Source organism: Erythrolamprus reginae, chromosome 6 (assembly GCF_031021105.1).
Source record: "Erythrolamprus reginae isolate rEryReg1 chromosome 6, rEryReg1.hap1, whole genome shotgun sequence".
In the NCBI taxonomy this organism is placed as follows: Eukaryota; Metazoa; Chordata; class Lepidosauria; order Squamata; family Dipsadidae; genus Erythrolamprus; species Erythrolamprus reginae.
The window spans coordinates 22,632,729-22,649,057 of NC_091955.1; the positions used below are offsets into that span (position 1 = coordinate 22,632,729).

At 44.2% G+C, this 16,329-nt stretch overlaps 1 protein-coding gene across 2 annotated transcripts in view; it reads right to left on the reverse strand.

Moving 5' to 3' along the window:
- The window catches only part of IL17REL (interleukin 17 receptor E like), a 94,832-nt gene that overhangs the window by 37,384 nt on the left and 41,119 nt on the right, over positions 1-16,329 (reverse strand). For both annotated transcript variants that reach the window (XM_070755381.1, XM_070755379.1), the window contains exons 5-9: positions 9,506-9,620; positions 7,936-7,980; positions 5,687-5,823; positions 2,571-2,642; positions 286-340 (exon numbers count right to left, since the gene is read on the reverse strand). In XM_070755381.1, the coding sequence (XP_070611482.1) occupies positions 286-340; positions 2,571-2,642; positions 5,687-5,823; positions 7,936-7,980; positions 9,506-9,620 (424 nt within the window). The remainder of the gene's footprint in view (positions 1-285; positions 341-2,570; positions 2,643-5,686; positions 5,824-7,935; positions 7,981-9,505; positions 9,621-16,329) is intronic.

A 16,329-nucleotide genomic window follows, 5' to 3' on the forward strand; every position in this document is an offset into this window, starting at 1 on the left:
TAAGGATGGTCATGTTTTCTTTGTTGTTATAGGACGTATTCCAAAATTTTAATAAATGAAAAAATGTAGGAACACATCTGTAAGAAAAAAAGTCCAATTTATGTATTTTGAAGTCCATCTTATGCATGTTTGTTTACTTTACAATTTGTGTTTGCTACCCACTAAATTACTCAAGTGACAGATTGTTGGGGGGGGGACTACATGTGACATTGTTGTTCCCACCCATTGTGTTTCTGAATTTGCAAAATCACCACTCAGAAAAAGCAAGAAGCACATTTCACTTGCCGTTCTTGAATGGGCACAACTGCATTCTTCGTGCATCTAAAATTGCCGGCCACACCTGTAATCCAAATATGCATCCATTAGTTCAAATCACCATAGGTTTTTAATTGCTTTTCAATTTAAGTATCACCCGTATGACATTTTCTTTGTGGCCTTTCTCCTTAAGGTGTCTTATGGAGTAATCAAAATAACATAAATGTAAAACAGGAAAGAATACAGTGATACCTCGTCTTACAAATGCCTCGTCATACAAACTTTTCGAGATACAAACCCGGGGTTTAAGATTTTTTTTGCTTCTTCTTATTTTCACCTTACAAACCCACCGCCACTGCTGGGATACCCCGCCTCCAGACCTTCCGTTGCCAGCGAAGCACCCATTTTTGTGCTGCTGGGATTTCCCTGAGGCTCCCCTCCATGGGAAACCCCACCTCTGGACTTTCGTGTTTTTGTGATGCTGCAGGGGAATCCCAGCAGGGGAATCCCAGCAGCGCAAAAATGGGTGCTTCGCTGGCAATGGAAGTCCGGAGGTGGGGTTTCCCAGCGAGGGGAGCCTCAGTGAAATCGCAGCATCACAAAAACACAGAGGTCTGGAGGTGGGGTTTCAAGGACTTCGGTGTTTTTGTGATGCTGCGATTTCACTGATGCTCCCTTCGCTGGAAAACCCCACCTCCGGACTTCCATTGCCAGCGAAGCGCTCATTTTTGCGATGCTGAGATTCCCCTACTGGGATTCCCCTGCAGCATTGCAAAAACACAGAAGTCTGGAGGTGGGGTTTCCCATGGAGGGGAGCCTCATGGGAATCCCAGCAGTGCAAAAACGGGCGCTTTGGCTGGCAAAAGGGGTGAATTTTGGGCTTGCACGCATTAATCACTTTTCCATTGATTCCTATGGGAAACATTGTTTCGTCTTACAAACTTTTCATCTTAAGAACCTCGTCCTGGAACCAATTAAGTTTTTAAGACAAGGTATCACTGTACACCAAAAATAAACTTCCCAGTTTTTCATCTGGAAAAGATCTAAATAAAATGAATTTCACTATTTTTTGTTTGTAATGATTGAATATTGGAAACTGGATGTAATACTAATGCAAATCGTTTTGAGATTTTTGTTATCCACATGGGAGGTTTCCATTTAGAATCAGCCCTCTCCCCTAAGTTATGATCTCAGAGCTGTCTGCAACTTGTGGTCATGATAGCATACCGTATTTTTCGGACTATAAGATGCACCGGTGTGTAATATGCACCAAGATTTCAAAGAGTTAAGTAAGAAAAAAAAGTTTTATCCTCTCCAGGAGTACTCTGCAAGCCTCTCAAACTCTGTGTGTGCCTCGTTTTTTGCAAAAGTGGGCCTGTTTTTCCCCCATTTTTGCAAATAAATCAAGGACACAGAGGGTTTGGGAAGCCTGGGGGTTGGTGGAAAGCAAAAATGCCCCCATTTTTGCAAAACATCACCGTTTTTGCCCTTTTTTTTTTTTTTTTTTTGCAAAATCAGGAGTGCTTTTGTCTTTTCCCAACCCCCAGGACCACTTTGCAGGCCTCCCAAACCTTCTGTGCACTCCATGTTTTGCAAAAAATGGGATGTGGGGGCGGGACTTCTGGAGGGCAAAACTGGCCGTATTCAGTGTATAAGACACAATAACATTTCCACCCTCTTTTATGGGGAGAGGTGCATCTTATGCTCGAAAAATATGGTAATCAAAGTGCCAGCTGACATTTTTGTATGTTGACCCAAATCTGTAGACAAAACTGTGAATGGGTATTTCAAAGATTCCTGTACATTGAGCTAGTTTGTCCATCAAACTACATTTTATTATTATTATTATTATTTATTAGATTTGTGTGCCGCCCCTCTCCGAAGACTCGAGGCAGCTCACAACAATAAAAACAGTATAAATCCAATACTTAAAAGAATTTAAAACCCTTAATATAAAAGCAGTCATACATCTCATACAAACCATGCGTAAAACGGAATGGTCGAGGGGAATCAATTTCCCCATGCCTGACGACAGAGATGTGTTTTAAGGAGTTTGCGAAAGGCAAGGAGGGTGGGGGCAATCCTAATCTCCAGGAGGAGTTGATTCCAGAGGGTCGGGGCCACCACAGAGAAGGCTCTTCCCCTGGGTCTTGCCAGACAACATTGTTTTATTGACGGGACCCGGAGAAGGCCAACTCTGTGGGACCTAACCGGTTGCTGGGAATCGTGCGGCAGAAAGCCGTCTCAGAGATATTCTGGTCCGATGCCATGAAGGGCTTTATGGGTCATAACCAACATTACATGGGGACATTTACCTCAATACACAGACAAGGCAGCAGTTGAGCATATTGCAAAGAAGCAGATTTCATCATGTCCTTTCCCTGAATCTGAAATTATAAAACAGGAGGTACAGGTCAAACCTTTTTGCACAGACAGAAGAGTTGCAAACAGGTGTATACACAGTATCTATACAAATATCATCCAGTTATTTTGCTGTGATACAACCAGGGAGTCTTCAAGCGGGCACAAGATGATTTCTTCAGAACTTTAAGCTTAATATTCCAAAAAGGTTGCAGTTGGTTATGGATTATTCCAGGATCATGGTAGAATTAAAGCTGTCTTTTGACTTATTCAAAGTAATTCCATGTATATGTTTAAACTGCGGTGATTGCTTGGGAAGAAAGGAAATGATTTGGCACATTGTGCGAAAGACAATTTCCTACTCAAAAACAGTCTTGAAAAAGTTAAGCTTCCTCACCCAAAAGGGTGAAGGTCTCAATCAAAGATCTGGTTGAGGAATCCTTAGGAAATCAGTAGGAAGGAAGGTACGAGGGAGAGTGATGAAAAAGAGTCTCCTACTGAGTTTGGGAAGAATTTCCATTGTAAGAGAAAAGATCAGTTAGGTGTATTGTGGTTGTTTCCTTCTGTGTGTGTTGCATTGGTTCACCGAGGGCCTGCCTGCCGCCAGTGCTACCGGTATGCTCCTGGTGGCGGGCGCGTGTCCCCAATGCAAGATTTGGGTTCTGCGTATGTGCACAGAAGTGAAATCTCACACAAGGACGCTTGCACACATAAGATTTTGGCAATTTTCACCGCTTTGTTTTACTTCCACGCATGCGCGGAAGCAAAAAAAAGCAATAGAATAGAATATAGAATAGATGGTCAAGTGCCTGGGTAGTGTTCTGGTCTCCAGCTAGAGCCTCTGTTAATTGGAATAAAGGCTTGCTGAATGCAGAGATTTATAAAACAAAAACATCATCTTTATTTTTCTCTTTCCTGTTACAAACTGCGTCACCGGTAGGCAATGACTTCTACCTCATTCTTTAGTAGCTAAATTAACATAAAACATTCTCCAAGCATTCCTCCCTTCATCTTAAGATTTATGGCTAGGCAGCATTAGCCCAGAGTAATAAAAACTGCAGTGAAAAGACACATAAAACAAAGCTTACTTCAACGCCGCAGAAAGGAACCTCCATATTCATTTATAGCAGATTGAAAATGCCACCCTCCGTCTTTGTAAGCGTCTGAAAGAAGGATCTACCCATCGAATATCTATTTCTCCTTCACTTGAATCTGAGCTCATAGAAACGTCCTGTGGATCGTCTCCCCCTTCCTCCTGGGCCTGTAAATCAGGCCCTGCCACTAATTCATAAACACTCTCCGAATCAGAATCTTCAAAATCTCCAAACTCAACAGGAGTATACACAATAGGTAGGAGTGGCTTGCTGGCCATGTGACCAGGTGGGAGTGGCTTCAATGATCATCATTGTTCAAGTGAACTGTTAAGTCCTCAATTTACAACCTCACCTGTGTCGCTTGCTGGGGTGACAATTTGCTTCATGTTTCCCGCTTTTTTCCTCTTTCCTCCTTCCTGGCCTCAGGAGGTGCCAGTGTAAGGCTGGAGGGTAGCCTGGCAGGAGAGAGGGAAGCTCATCCGAGGCCAGGAAGGAGGAAAGAGGAAAAAAGCAAGGAGTGCGCAGCAGCAGCAGGGGAAAAAAAGGGGAGCCGAGCCAAGACCAGTAATCCAGGAAATGACTGCCACCAGTCAGCTGGAGCTGTGCACGCAACTTCATTTCTGCCGGTGGAACTGTGTTCCACCCTGTCCTGCCTGCTGCCTACCCCTGCATGCCACTCTTGCCTCCCAGGAATGTCCACACAGCCCATTTTGGATTCCAGGTAAGTACAGCGCTTACAACAAGGCTATGGGAGGGCATTTTTGGCCTCCGGGGGGCAGAGGAGGCTCTTTTCACTCTTCCAGGCTTTATTATAACCTCTGGGGCTTCGGGAGGACGAGAAACGGGCGTCCAGGGCCTATTGGAATTCTGGAAAACATTTCCAACCTCCGGAGGCTAAAGACTGCTAAGCCCAAAACAATGCATGGGGGTTTCGTGCATGTATGCATGAGAGAGCATGGGGTTTGCGCATGCATATGCAAAAGGAGGGGTGGTTATGTGCACATGCATAGGGGGTTGGGAGATGGGACATTGAATTATGGGTGTGGGCTTGCACACACACTAGTGCACACACACACACATACTTTTGACACCCAAGGAAAAAAGGGTTCATCGTCACTGTCTTATCCCATATATTTTTTCTTAAACTGGTATTCTCTTCCTTTATAGTGCATATAACTATAATTAATAATAATAATTTATTAGATTTGTATGCCGCCCCTCTACGAAGACTCAGGGCGGCTCACAACAATAACACAATACATTACACATCTAATAATAAAAATTTAAAATTTAAAAACCAATTAAAAATGATTAATAAACATAACCAATGTTATAAAATCCCCAACTACAAAATCATACACATTCAACCCAGTCCATCATACAACAGAGGTCGGAAAAAGTAACGAAGGGGGAGAGGTAATTATCCCCACGCCTGGCAACAAAAGTGAGTCTTCAGCATTTTACAGAAGGCGAAGAGGATGGGGGCTGTTCAAATCTCTGGAGGGAGTTGATTCCAGAGGGCCGGGGCTGCCACAGAGAAGGCTCTTCCCCTGGGCCCCGCCAGCTGACATTGTTTAGTCAACGGGACCCAGAGAAGGCTGACTCTGTGGGACCTAATCAGCCGCTGGGATTCGTGCGGCAAAAGGCGGTCCCAGAGGTATTCTGATCCGATGCCATATAGTGCAAAGCTTATCATTTGCATTTAGAAATCCTTAGAATTTTTATTCATTTAACTTTTCACACTTAGATTTCTTCAAATACTAGAGGGAATGGGGGAAGAAAACAGCAAGAGAAACGGGTGGAAGAAAGAAAGGTGCAGATGTTAGTAAAAGGGAGAAAATAATAATTTTAAAAATATATATTTCTATTGTTCTTGGAATTCCCATGGAATTATGTTACCCTTTAAATGCCTTAGGTACTATTTTGCTAGCAGAATTAATTTAATAAAACATTTTCAGCTTCTTTCAAATACTTACCAAAGTGACAGGTGCCACATCTTCACATACAAATCTTTGATGGCATAAACGGACGTAACAGTCTATGTTTTGGACATCTGAAATATTCACTGAAATGGTTTTTCTTGTTCTGTCCACCTTATAAGCCAATTTGCTCACTGAAATTTAAAAAAGAAGGATAAACCGATAATGGCACTGGTTTATGTTTGTATTTTTGGTAGCCAATAATTATTGTGTGTCCATACAAGACAATCAAGGAATTTAAACTGGAATATTAGTGTTATTTGTGCAGGAAATTTGATTTCCATAATTATTAAATGTTAGTGTACAATCATATACAAATTTATCTGGAATAAAAATAAATAAAATTGTATCACCAAGTTTCAACTCTTAAAGAATCCTAACATGAAATGTCTCAGACTGTAGGTGTCCAATTGGAAGTAAGTTCCCTAGTGGTTAAATTAAGTAAAGTACTAGAAATCATATGAATTTTGTAATACAGTGATACCTTGTCTTAGAAACTTAATTGGTTCCGGGATGAGGTTCTTAAGGTGAAACGTTTGTAAGACGAAACAATTTTTCCCATAGGAATCAATGGAAAAGCGATTAATGCATGCAAGCCCAAAATTCACCCTTTTTGCCAGCCGAAGCGCCCGTTTTTGCGTTGCTGGGATTCCCTTGAGGCTCCCCTCCATGGGAAACTCCACCCCCGGACTTCTGTGTTTTTGCGATGCTGCAGGAAAATCCCAGCAGGAGAATCCCAGCAGTGAAATCGCAGCATTGCAAAAACACCAAAGTCCTTGAAACACCCGTTTTTGTGCTCTTGGGATTCCCCTGAGGCTCCCCTCGCTGGGAAACCCCACCTCTGGACTTCCATTGCCAGTGAAACACCTGTTTTGTGCTGCTGGGATTCCCCTGCAGCATCAAAAAAACACGGAAGTCTGGAGGTGGGGTTTCCCATGGAGGGGAGCCTCAGGGGAATCCCAACAGCGCAAAAACGGGTGCTTCGCTGGCAACGGAAGTCCGGAGGTGGGGCATCCCAGCGACAGCTTGTAAGATAGTTTGTAAGAAGAGGCAAAAAAATCTTAAACCCCGGGTTTGTATCTCGAAAAGTTTGTATGACGAGGCGTTTGTAAGACGAGGTATCACTGTAATTACTTTCTGTATATGAGAGAGTGTAAGCGAGCGCCTTCAAGTTAGTGTTTCTCCTACAAATTGCCAGAACAAGCCTCTGCAATTTTTCTTGGCAGGAGTGATTCACCATTGCCTTTTTCTTCTTAGGGCTGAGAGCCACTGTTCCAAGATCAACTAGTTGACTTCATGCCTAGGGTGGGACTACAACTCTCAATTACTGGCTTTCTAGCCTGATGCATTTAACCACTACACCAGACTGGTTCTCCAATTATTACATACAGGTTTTTAATCACATCTATGTCTGATAAAAGAAAACACACATCAGATTTGGAAATCAGCTAAAATTCGGGTGAAAAGTTCAAAAAAAAAACACAACCAGTAGCTAGTCTAGGACTTCCATATTGTTCCATTGTTCTCCCCTTAGCACATACTATAGTAAACCATTTAACTAATGGAATTTGAACACCTTTCAGCCGAGATATTATCTAAATTAGGCAACAATTGGTCTATAATTCTTCTGTTTGAATCTTAAAATGGGGAATATGGGTTCTACAATAGTTAATCGTGGGGGGGGGGGGATTCTTTAGATCGGGGGTCATCAAACTTGGCAACTTTAAGACTTGTGGACTTCAACTCCCAGTATAGCTGGCTGGAGAATTCTGGGAGTTGAAGTCTACAGGTCTTAAAGTTGCCAAGTTTGAAGGTCTCTGCTTTGGATGATGACAGGACTACACAAGAGTAAACAGGAGGTACAGGACTACACAGGAGGTAGATCCTCTGCGAAGCATATTACATCTGCAATTCATCAACAAGGAAAATTTATGCAGGAGAAATGATATGAGAGGGCTTGTACTAGAAAAAACTTTTTTCATTATTTTTAGAGGAATGAGATCCAACTTTGATACGCAGGTTTTCTCTTTGGAACCCTGATTGTCTTAGTAAGTTGTGCTACTTCTGTATATCAGTTTTGATTCAACTCCAGGTGGCCAGCTTCAGAAGAAAAAGAAAAAATTAAAGGAGTGTTCTTTAGGAATCAAGCTATATTTGATAAATAATTCTCATGTGCCCTTGTTGATGAAATATTCAGTAGACTATTAAATATGCTACTGTTTTAGATTGCAAAGACCTCAACTTACCAAAACAATCTGGAATATTTTCCCCCACATCACTGTTTCTGCAGTCTGCAAAAAAAAAAAAAGATGTTCAACTTGTTTATTTTCTTTAGACATCTGTTTTATCTTCAGGTGGGTTGATCAGAAATCAGCAGAAATCCCTTAATAGCATACTGATTGCAAATATTTCATTGGATTCGGCTATGATGATTGAATAAGGGATTTAATTGGAGTGATGACCTGGAGAGGGGAAAATATTGTCAAATACAGTCGTGTTCTTTCTGCTTCTGGGTCTATGTGTGATTGCTTTGATTTTTGGAGAAGTGGCTTTTGTGAACCTCGTGAAGTGGCTTATTTAAGCCATTATAGAAATACGACTTGCTGTGAGTGTAAGCCGGATTCCTGGAGGGAGGGAGGAATGAAAAAAAGGAAGGAGTAATGGGTTTGCTTGATTATGAAGCTTCACATGGAATCGCATGATTCACTGATTATTCTGATAACATTTGTTTATTTGAAAAAAATTAAAAATCATTAATTCTTACCCCTATGGCTAAGGCTTACGTCTTTCACAATGTTGGGTTCTCTAGCAGAGGCCTAGAGGTTTGAGGATTCTGCACTGTATCTTAGCTGCTCCTAACCCTACACTCTTCTGGACAGAGAGTTTTGGAGTCATTCCTGTTGGAGACACCTCTCCAATTGAAGAGTTACAGCTCTGAATGCTCCTACCACCCTTGGGGTCCCTTTGGCCTTTACTTTTCACATCCTCTCGTCTCCCCCTTCAGGCCCCGGTAATTCTCCCAAATGTTTTCTCTATGTACATATAAATCATAAATACAAAACATTTGTCAGACCAATCCTAGAATACAGCTCACCTGTATGGAACCCACATTGCATATCTGACATCAACACAATTGAGAGAGTCCAGAAATATTTCACAAGAAGAGTCCTTCACTCCTCTTCTCACAACAAAATACCTTACTCCGCCAGACTTGAAATTCTTGGCTTAGACAACTTACAACTCCATCGTCTCCGTTCCGACTTAATTATAGTTCATAAAATCATATATCAAAATGTCCTACCTGTTAACAACTACTTCACCTTCAATCGATTTAAACTAAATGTCAACCGCTCCCAACTTGACTGCAAAAAATACGACTTCAGCAACAGAGTAATCAATGCCTGGAATGCACCACTGGATTCTGGGGTTTCTACTCCTAACCCCAAAACCTTTAACCTTAGATATCTGCAATTGACCTCTCCCCCTTTCTAAGATCTCTGTAAGGGGCGTGCATAAGCGCACCACTGTGCCTACCGTCCCTGTCCTATTGTCTTCTTGTTACCTTTTATCATTACTCATCTAATGTTTTATTTGTACAAATTACCACTCTATAATTGTTGACTAGATAGATAGATAGATAGATAGATAGATAGATAGATAGATAGATAGATAGATAGATAGATAGATAGATAATCCAATAGGTACTATGCATTGGATGCACTGGTATTTGTATCACCATCATCTTCATTTTAATATTTGCATTAGCACAAACATATAAGTGCCCACACAAGATGAACATTTTTTAATGTTTCCTACCTTCAACATAATATTCCTGAGTCTGTTTAACTCCACAATAATATGGTATTGTTGTCATGGTTAGGTAGAGATGTTGTCCCACACTGACCTCAAAGCAATTAAATTGTATTTTCACCTGTTTGAATGAAAAGAATCTTCAGTTTAGACCCTACTTCACAAAATGAGAGCATGAGAAAGCAGACATTCCATTAAGATTATTTTTCAAATGTATTAATGCTATATGTCATTTTAATTTTATTCTGTTAACCCGAATAATTCTGGCATATAGGACTAAAGAGAAGCCTCCTGACAGGGAGAACAATTAACCGGTGGAAGGGCTTGCCTTCAGAAGTTGTGGGTTTTAAAGAAGAGATTGGACAACCATTTCTCTGAAATGGTATAGGACAGTGCAGTAATGGGCAGCCAAAATTTTTGCTGCCACACTGTGGGTGTGGCTTATTTTGTGGGTGTGGCTTAATGGTCATGTGACTGGGTAGGAGTGGCTTGCCGGCCATGTAATCAGGTGGGAATGGCTTGAATGATCATCATCATTCAAGTGAACTGTTAAGTCCTCGACTTACAACCTTACCAGTGTCGCTTGCTGGGGTGACAATTTGCTTTGTGTTTCCTGCGGTCTCCTTCCTGGGTCACCCTCCTGCCTCGGGCTGGGTAGCTAGGTGAACGGGTGCTGCCAGAAGCATAAATGCTGCCAGCGCCGCTTCCACCCACACCTTCTGCTTGCACCTCAGGCGGGAGGTGGCCACGTGAGGCTGGAGGGGAGCTGGGCAGGAGAGAGGGAAGCTCGTCTGAGGCCAGGAAGGATGAAAGAGGAAAAAAGCAAGGAGCGCAGATGCAGGAGCAACTGCCGGGGGGAAAAGGAGAGCCGAGCCTAGACCAGTAATCCAGGAAGTGAAAGCCGCCAATCAGCTGGAGCTGCACATGCATCTTCATTTCTGCTGGTGGAACTGCGTTCCACCCCATCTTGCCTGCTGCCCACCCCTGGGACAGTGATGGTGAACCTTTTTTTTCTTTGGGTACCGAAAGTGTGCTCGCATGTGTAAGCACAAGTGCCCACATCTATAATTCAATGCTCCTGCATGCACAACCCCATGTTGCTCCATGCATGTGTTTACGACCCCTCCCGCTACCGTGCTCCCGTTTCCCAACTTCCAGTGGGCCCAATAGGCCTGTCTTTTGCTTTCCAGGCTCCATAGACTTTCTTGGAGCCTCGGGAGGGTAAAAATGTCCTCTCCTGCTCCCCCGAAGGTCCTCCAGAGGACGACAATGCCCTCCCAGAGTCTCCGCCTGAGCCAGAAATCAGCTGGCTGGTGCACACATGTGCACTATAGATCAGCTGGGACAACGGCTCATGTGCCAGCAAATATGGCTTTGCGTGCCATCTGCTGCACACGTGCCATAGGTTTGCCATCACTGGTATAGGATTTCCTGCCTGAGCAAGGGGGTTGGACTAGAAGATTTCTAAAGACACTTTCAACTCTGTTACTCTGTATTTATTAATTTCTCAGATTTCACTTAATTATGTTCTCAGTTTCCAAAGGCTCTCCTGTTTCAATAAATGCAGTGGTAATTTAACTCACCGCTCAGAGTTTTGACAGTTGGGACTATCCAGCAATCTATCTGAAATTGAGCCCTTCCCTACTGTTGGAACTTGCCAATCCACTGAAGATCCAGGAAGCAACTCTAACCCCTTCATTAAAACAAACTTCACTGCAATCATGAGCAAGAACTCTGATTGTATTTTATATTAAACTCAGACATCTGGATTATGGTAAAATAGTAGTACAGTGATCCCTCGATTTTCGCGATCTCGATCTTCGCGAAACGCTATATCGCGATTTTTCCCACCCGATGACGTCACTCTCTTCCTTCCTTTCTCATCTTTCTTTCTCTCTCTCTTTCTCTATCTCTCCCCCTCTTGCTGGCGGGCGGCGGGCGGGCGGCGGGCGGCGGGCGGGCGGGCGGGCGAGCGGGCGGGCAGGCAGGCGAGCGGGGGCATCAGTGAGGAGCCGGGGTTTCCCCTTTGTGTGGGCGGCGGGGAAACCCCGATCTTCGTCTGCTCGTCAGGGTTTCCCCGCCGCCCACGCAAAGGGGAAAGCCCGATTCGGCTCCTCGCTGCTGCCGCCGAGCAGCTCAGCTGCTGGGCGGCTGCAGCAGCAGCAAGCAGACGAAGATCCGGGTTTCCCCGCCGGCCACGCAAAGGGGAAAGCCCGATTCGGCTCCTCGCTGCTGCCGCCGAGCAGATCAGCTGCTGGGCGGTAGCAGCAGCAGCGAGCAGACGAAGATCCGGGTTTCCCCGCCGCCCACGCAAAGGGGAAAGCCCGATTCGGCTCCTCGCTGCTGCCGCCGAGCAGATCAGCTGCTGGGCGGCTGCAGCAGCAGCAAGCAGACGAAGATCCGGGTTTCCCCGCCGCCCACGCAAAGGGGAAAGCCCGATTCGGCTCCTCGTTGCTGCCGCCGAGCAGATCAGCTGCTGGGCGGCTGCAGCAGCAGCGAGCAGACGAAGATCAGGGTTTCCCCGCCGCCCACGCAAAGGGGAAAGCCCGATTCGGCTCCTCGCTGCTGCCGCCGAGCAGCTCAGCTGCTGGGCGGCTGCAGCAGCTGCGAGCAGATGAAGATCCGGGTTTCCCCGCCGCCCACACAAAGGGGAAAGCCCGATTCAGCTCCTCGTTGCTGCCGCCGAGCAGATCAGCTGCTGGGCGGCTGCAGCAGCAGCGAGCAGACAAAGATCCGGGTTTCCCCGCCGCCCACGCAAAGGGGAAAGCCCGATTCGGCTCCTCGTTGCTGCCGCCGAACAGATCAGCTGCTGGGCGGCTGCAGCAGCAGCGAGCAGACGAAGATCCGGGTTTCCCCGCCGCCCACGCAAAGGGGAAAGCCCGATTCGGCTCCTCGCTGCTGCCGCCAAGCAGATCAGCTGCTGGGCGGTAGCAGCAGCAGCGAGCAGACGAAGATCCGGGTTTCCCCGCCGCCCACGCAAAGGGGAAAGCCCGATTCGGCTCCTCGCTGCTGCCGCCGAGCAGATCAGCTGCTGGGCGGCTGCAGCAGCAGCGAGCAGACGATGATCCGGGTTTCCCCGCCGCCCACGCAAAGGGGAAAGCCCGATTCGGCTCCTCGTTGCTGCCGCCGAGCAGATCAGCTGCTGGGCGGCTGCAGCAGCAGCGAGCAGACGAAGATCCGGGTTTCCCCGCCGCCCACGCAAAGGGGAAAGCCCGATTCGGCTCCTCGCTGCTGCCGCCAAGCAGATCAGCTGCTGGGCGGTAGCAGCAGCAGCGAGCAGACGAAGATCCGGGTTTCCCCGCCGCCCACGCAAAGGGGAAAGCCCGATTCGGCTCCTCGCTGCTGCCGCCGAGCAGATCAGCTGCTGGGCGGCTGCAGCAGCAGCGAGCAGACGATGATCCGGGTTTCCCCGCCGCCCACGCAAAGGGGAAAGCCCGATTCGGCTCCTCGCTGCTGCCGCCGAGCAGATCAGCTGCTGGGCGGCTGCAGCAGCAGCGAGCAGACGAAGATCCGGGTTTCCCCGCCGCCCACGCAAACTCCACCATCTGCGCATGCGCGGCCATGGAAAAAGGGTGCGCATGCGCAGATGGTGTTTTTACTTCCGCAACCCTACATCGCGAAAAATCAATTATCGCGAGGGGTCTTGGAACGGAACCCTCGCGATAATCGAGGGATCACTGTATATGGAAATGTTATTATTGTTAAATTCAACAATAATCATAATCATAATCATAATCATAATCATAATCATAATCATAATCATAATCATAATCATAATCATAATCATAATCATAATCATAATCATAATCATAATCATAATCATAATCATAATCATAATCATAATCATAATCATAATCATAATCATAATCATAATCATAATCATAATCATAATCATAATCATAATCATAATCATAATCATAATCATAATCATAATCATAATCATAATCATAATCATTTATTAGATTTGTATGCCTCCCCTCTCCGAAGACTCGGAGAGGCTCACAAATATTTACATGTGGAGGCATAACCTTTTTTCATTCTATTTTTTTTAAGTCAAAATGCCAAATTCCAAAAAAAGACAAAACAAGACAAAAGACCCAAAAAACTCCATAAAACGGATATCAACCTCTATCAACTTCTATCAACTTCTATCACTTATGAAGGGAGTCCAGTGAAGGGCTGCAAAAAAATTTACTACCACACTGTGGGCATGGCTTATTCTGTGGGTGTGGCTTGATGGGCGTGTGACTGGGTAGAAGTGGCTGGTCCACCATGTGACCAAGTAGGATTGGCTTGAAAATCATGTGACCGGGGGGGGGGGGGCTTAAAAGTCATGTGACTGGGTGGGAGTGGCTTACCAATCAAGATAAGTTTTCAAATAGGTGTTTGGACTCTTTTTCAGTTTTTCACGTTATTTGAATGGCCACAAAAAGGACAAATGATAGACATTATTTGTTGAGGACCACAGTAACATTTTAAGGTTTTGCACTGAACCTACAAGGTTCAGTATGATAACAGATTAAGCAAGTAGCTCAATACTCTTTAATTACTATAAAAGTTCAGTTCTAGATAATTGTTAAAATGATTAAAGCATTTATGGGTAAAAACATACTATTTAATTATTTCCTATTTTAAAACTAATTAAGGATCATACTAAGGTACTGGAGAAGGACAATAAAAAAACTATTAAGTATTCAATAAATAGTGCATAAAGTTACTACCTCCACTGTGTCTTTCCCCCCCCTCCCCAGTGGGGGGGCAGCAGCCCATTACTGGGGGACTCCCTTCTATCACCCACAAATGCACCATAATGAATAGAAGAAGATTTTATTCAAAGTAAAACATCTAAAAGATTTTTGCAACATTGGCTGAAATTTAGCTTTCTTTGCAGGAAGCTGGCCAAAAGTAAACACTTGTGACCATGGAACTGGGGTTATATTTCATGTCGCTCCCTCCCCCCAATATGCATCAAATGCTGTATCCAATGAATTCAACTGAGCCCAGAGGAGCATATGGATATGGAGCATTTGCTGGCTGGGGAATTCTGGGAGTTGAAGTCCAAATATCTTCAAGTGGCCAAGGTTGGGAAACACTGGTATATACCAATAGTATCTACCTTGTTTGTGGAAATATTCAAACCTTTAGCCATGAATCAATAAAAAACTCAAAAGTATTTTTATGAGGTATAAACTTTTCTGGAAAATCCCTAGATGTAGTAATATTTCGTAACCATAATAAACACATATTTACTGATTTTTTTCAAAAAGGAGAAGTCTGTAATAATATATTGCCAAATCTAGATTTCAGGAATTGGCAGATTAGTTGGAAGTTCTTCCTTTTTCATATAAGAGTGAGGTACACAAGGCTATTTAAGAGACCAGGCCTTTCCCAATCACATCTGCCCATCTCTTCAGGTCTAACAGGAGAGTTGTGTTGAGGATCCCATCGGCTTTCATCCAACGGGATCCAGATGGCATGTTCCTCCTGCCTTCTAGAATATTGTATTGTATTGTAGTGTATTGTAGTGTAGTGTAGTGTAGTGTATTATTGTATTGTATTGTATTGTATTGTATTGTACATAATGCACTTGGGGAAAAGGAGTCCTCAATCTGAGTATTGTATTGGCAGTTCTGTGTTAGCAAAAACTTCAGAAGAGAAGGATTTAGGGGTAGTGATTTCTGACAGTCTCAAAATGGGTGAACAGTGCAGTCAGGCGGTAGGGAAAGCAAGTAGGATGCTTGGCTGCATAGCTAGAGTCATAACAAGCAGGAAGAGGGAGATTATGATCCCCTTATATAGAGTGCTGGTGAGACCATATTTGGAATACTGTGTTCAGTTCTGGAGACTTCACCTACAAAAAGATATTAACAAAATTGAATGGGTCCAAAGATGGGCTACAAGAATGGTGGAAGGTCTTAAGCATAAAACGTATCAGGAAAGACTTAATGAACTCAATCTGTATAGTCTGGAGGACAGAAGGAAAAGGGGGGACATGATCGAAACATTTAAATATGTTAAAGGGTTAAATAAGGTCCAGGAGGGAAATGTTTTTAATAGGAAAATGAACACAAGAACAAGAGGACACAATCTGAAGTTAGTTGGGGGAAAGATCAAAAGCAACATGAGAAAATATTATTTTACTGAAAGAGTAGTAGATCCTTGGAACAAACTTCCAGCAGACGTGGTTGATAAATCCACAGTAACTGAATTTAAACATGCCTGGGATAAACATATATCCATCCTAAGATAAAATACAAAAAATAGTATAAGGGCAGACTAGATGGATCATGAGGTCTTTTTCTGCCATCAGTCTTCTATGTTTCTATGCATTGTATTGTACTGTACTGTACTGTACTGTATTGTATTGATATGCCACTAATTCCGAAGCGGGCTCAGAGCGGCTACAAGTGGGATAAATACAACAGTACTAAAATACAATCAAAATACCCAATAAAATCAATAATATAATAAAACAATAAAATAATATCCTAAAAAGAAACATGCATACACAGCAGTCAATCTAATTCCAGACCTCCCAGAAAAGCCAGGACTTAATGGCTTTCCAGAAGGCCGGTAAGGAGGAGTGCAAATCTCTGGGGGCGGTTGATTCCATAGGGTCAGAGCCACCACAGAAAAGGCTCTTCCCTGAGGTCCAGCCAAAACCGACATTGCTTGGCAGGCGGGACCTGGAGAAGGCCAACTCTGTGGGCTCTTAGGGGCCATAATGAGGTACGAGGTCAGAGGCAGACCTGTAAATAGTCTGGCTCTGAGCCATTTAGGACTTTAAAGGTGATAACCAATGGCCAGAATTGGATTCGGAGACCAACTGA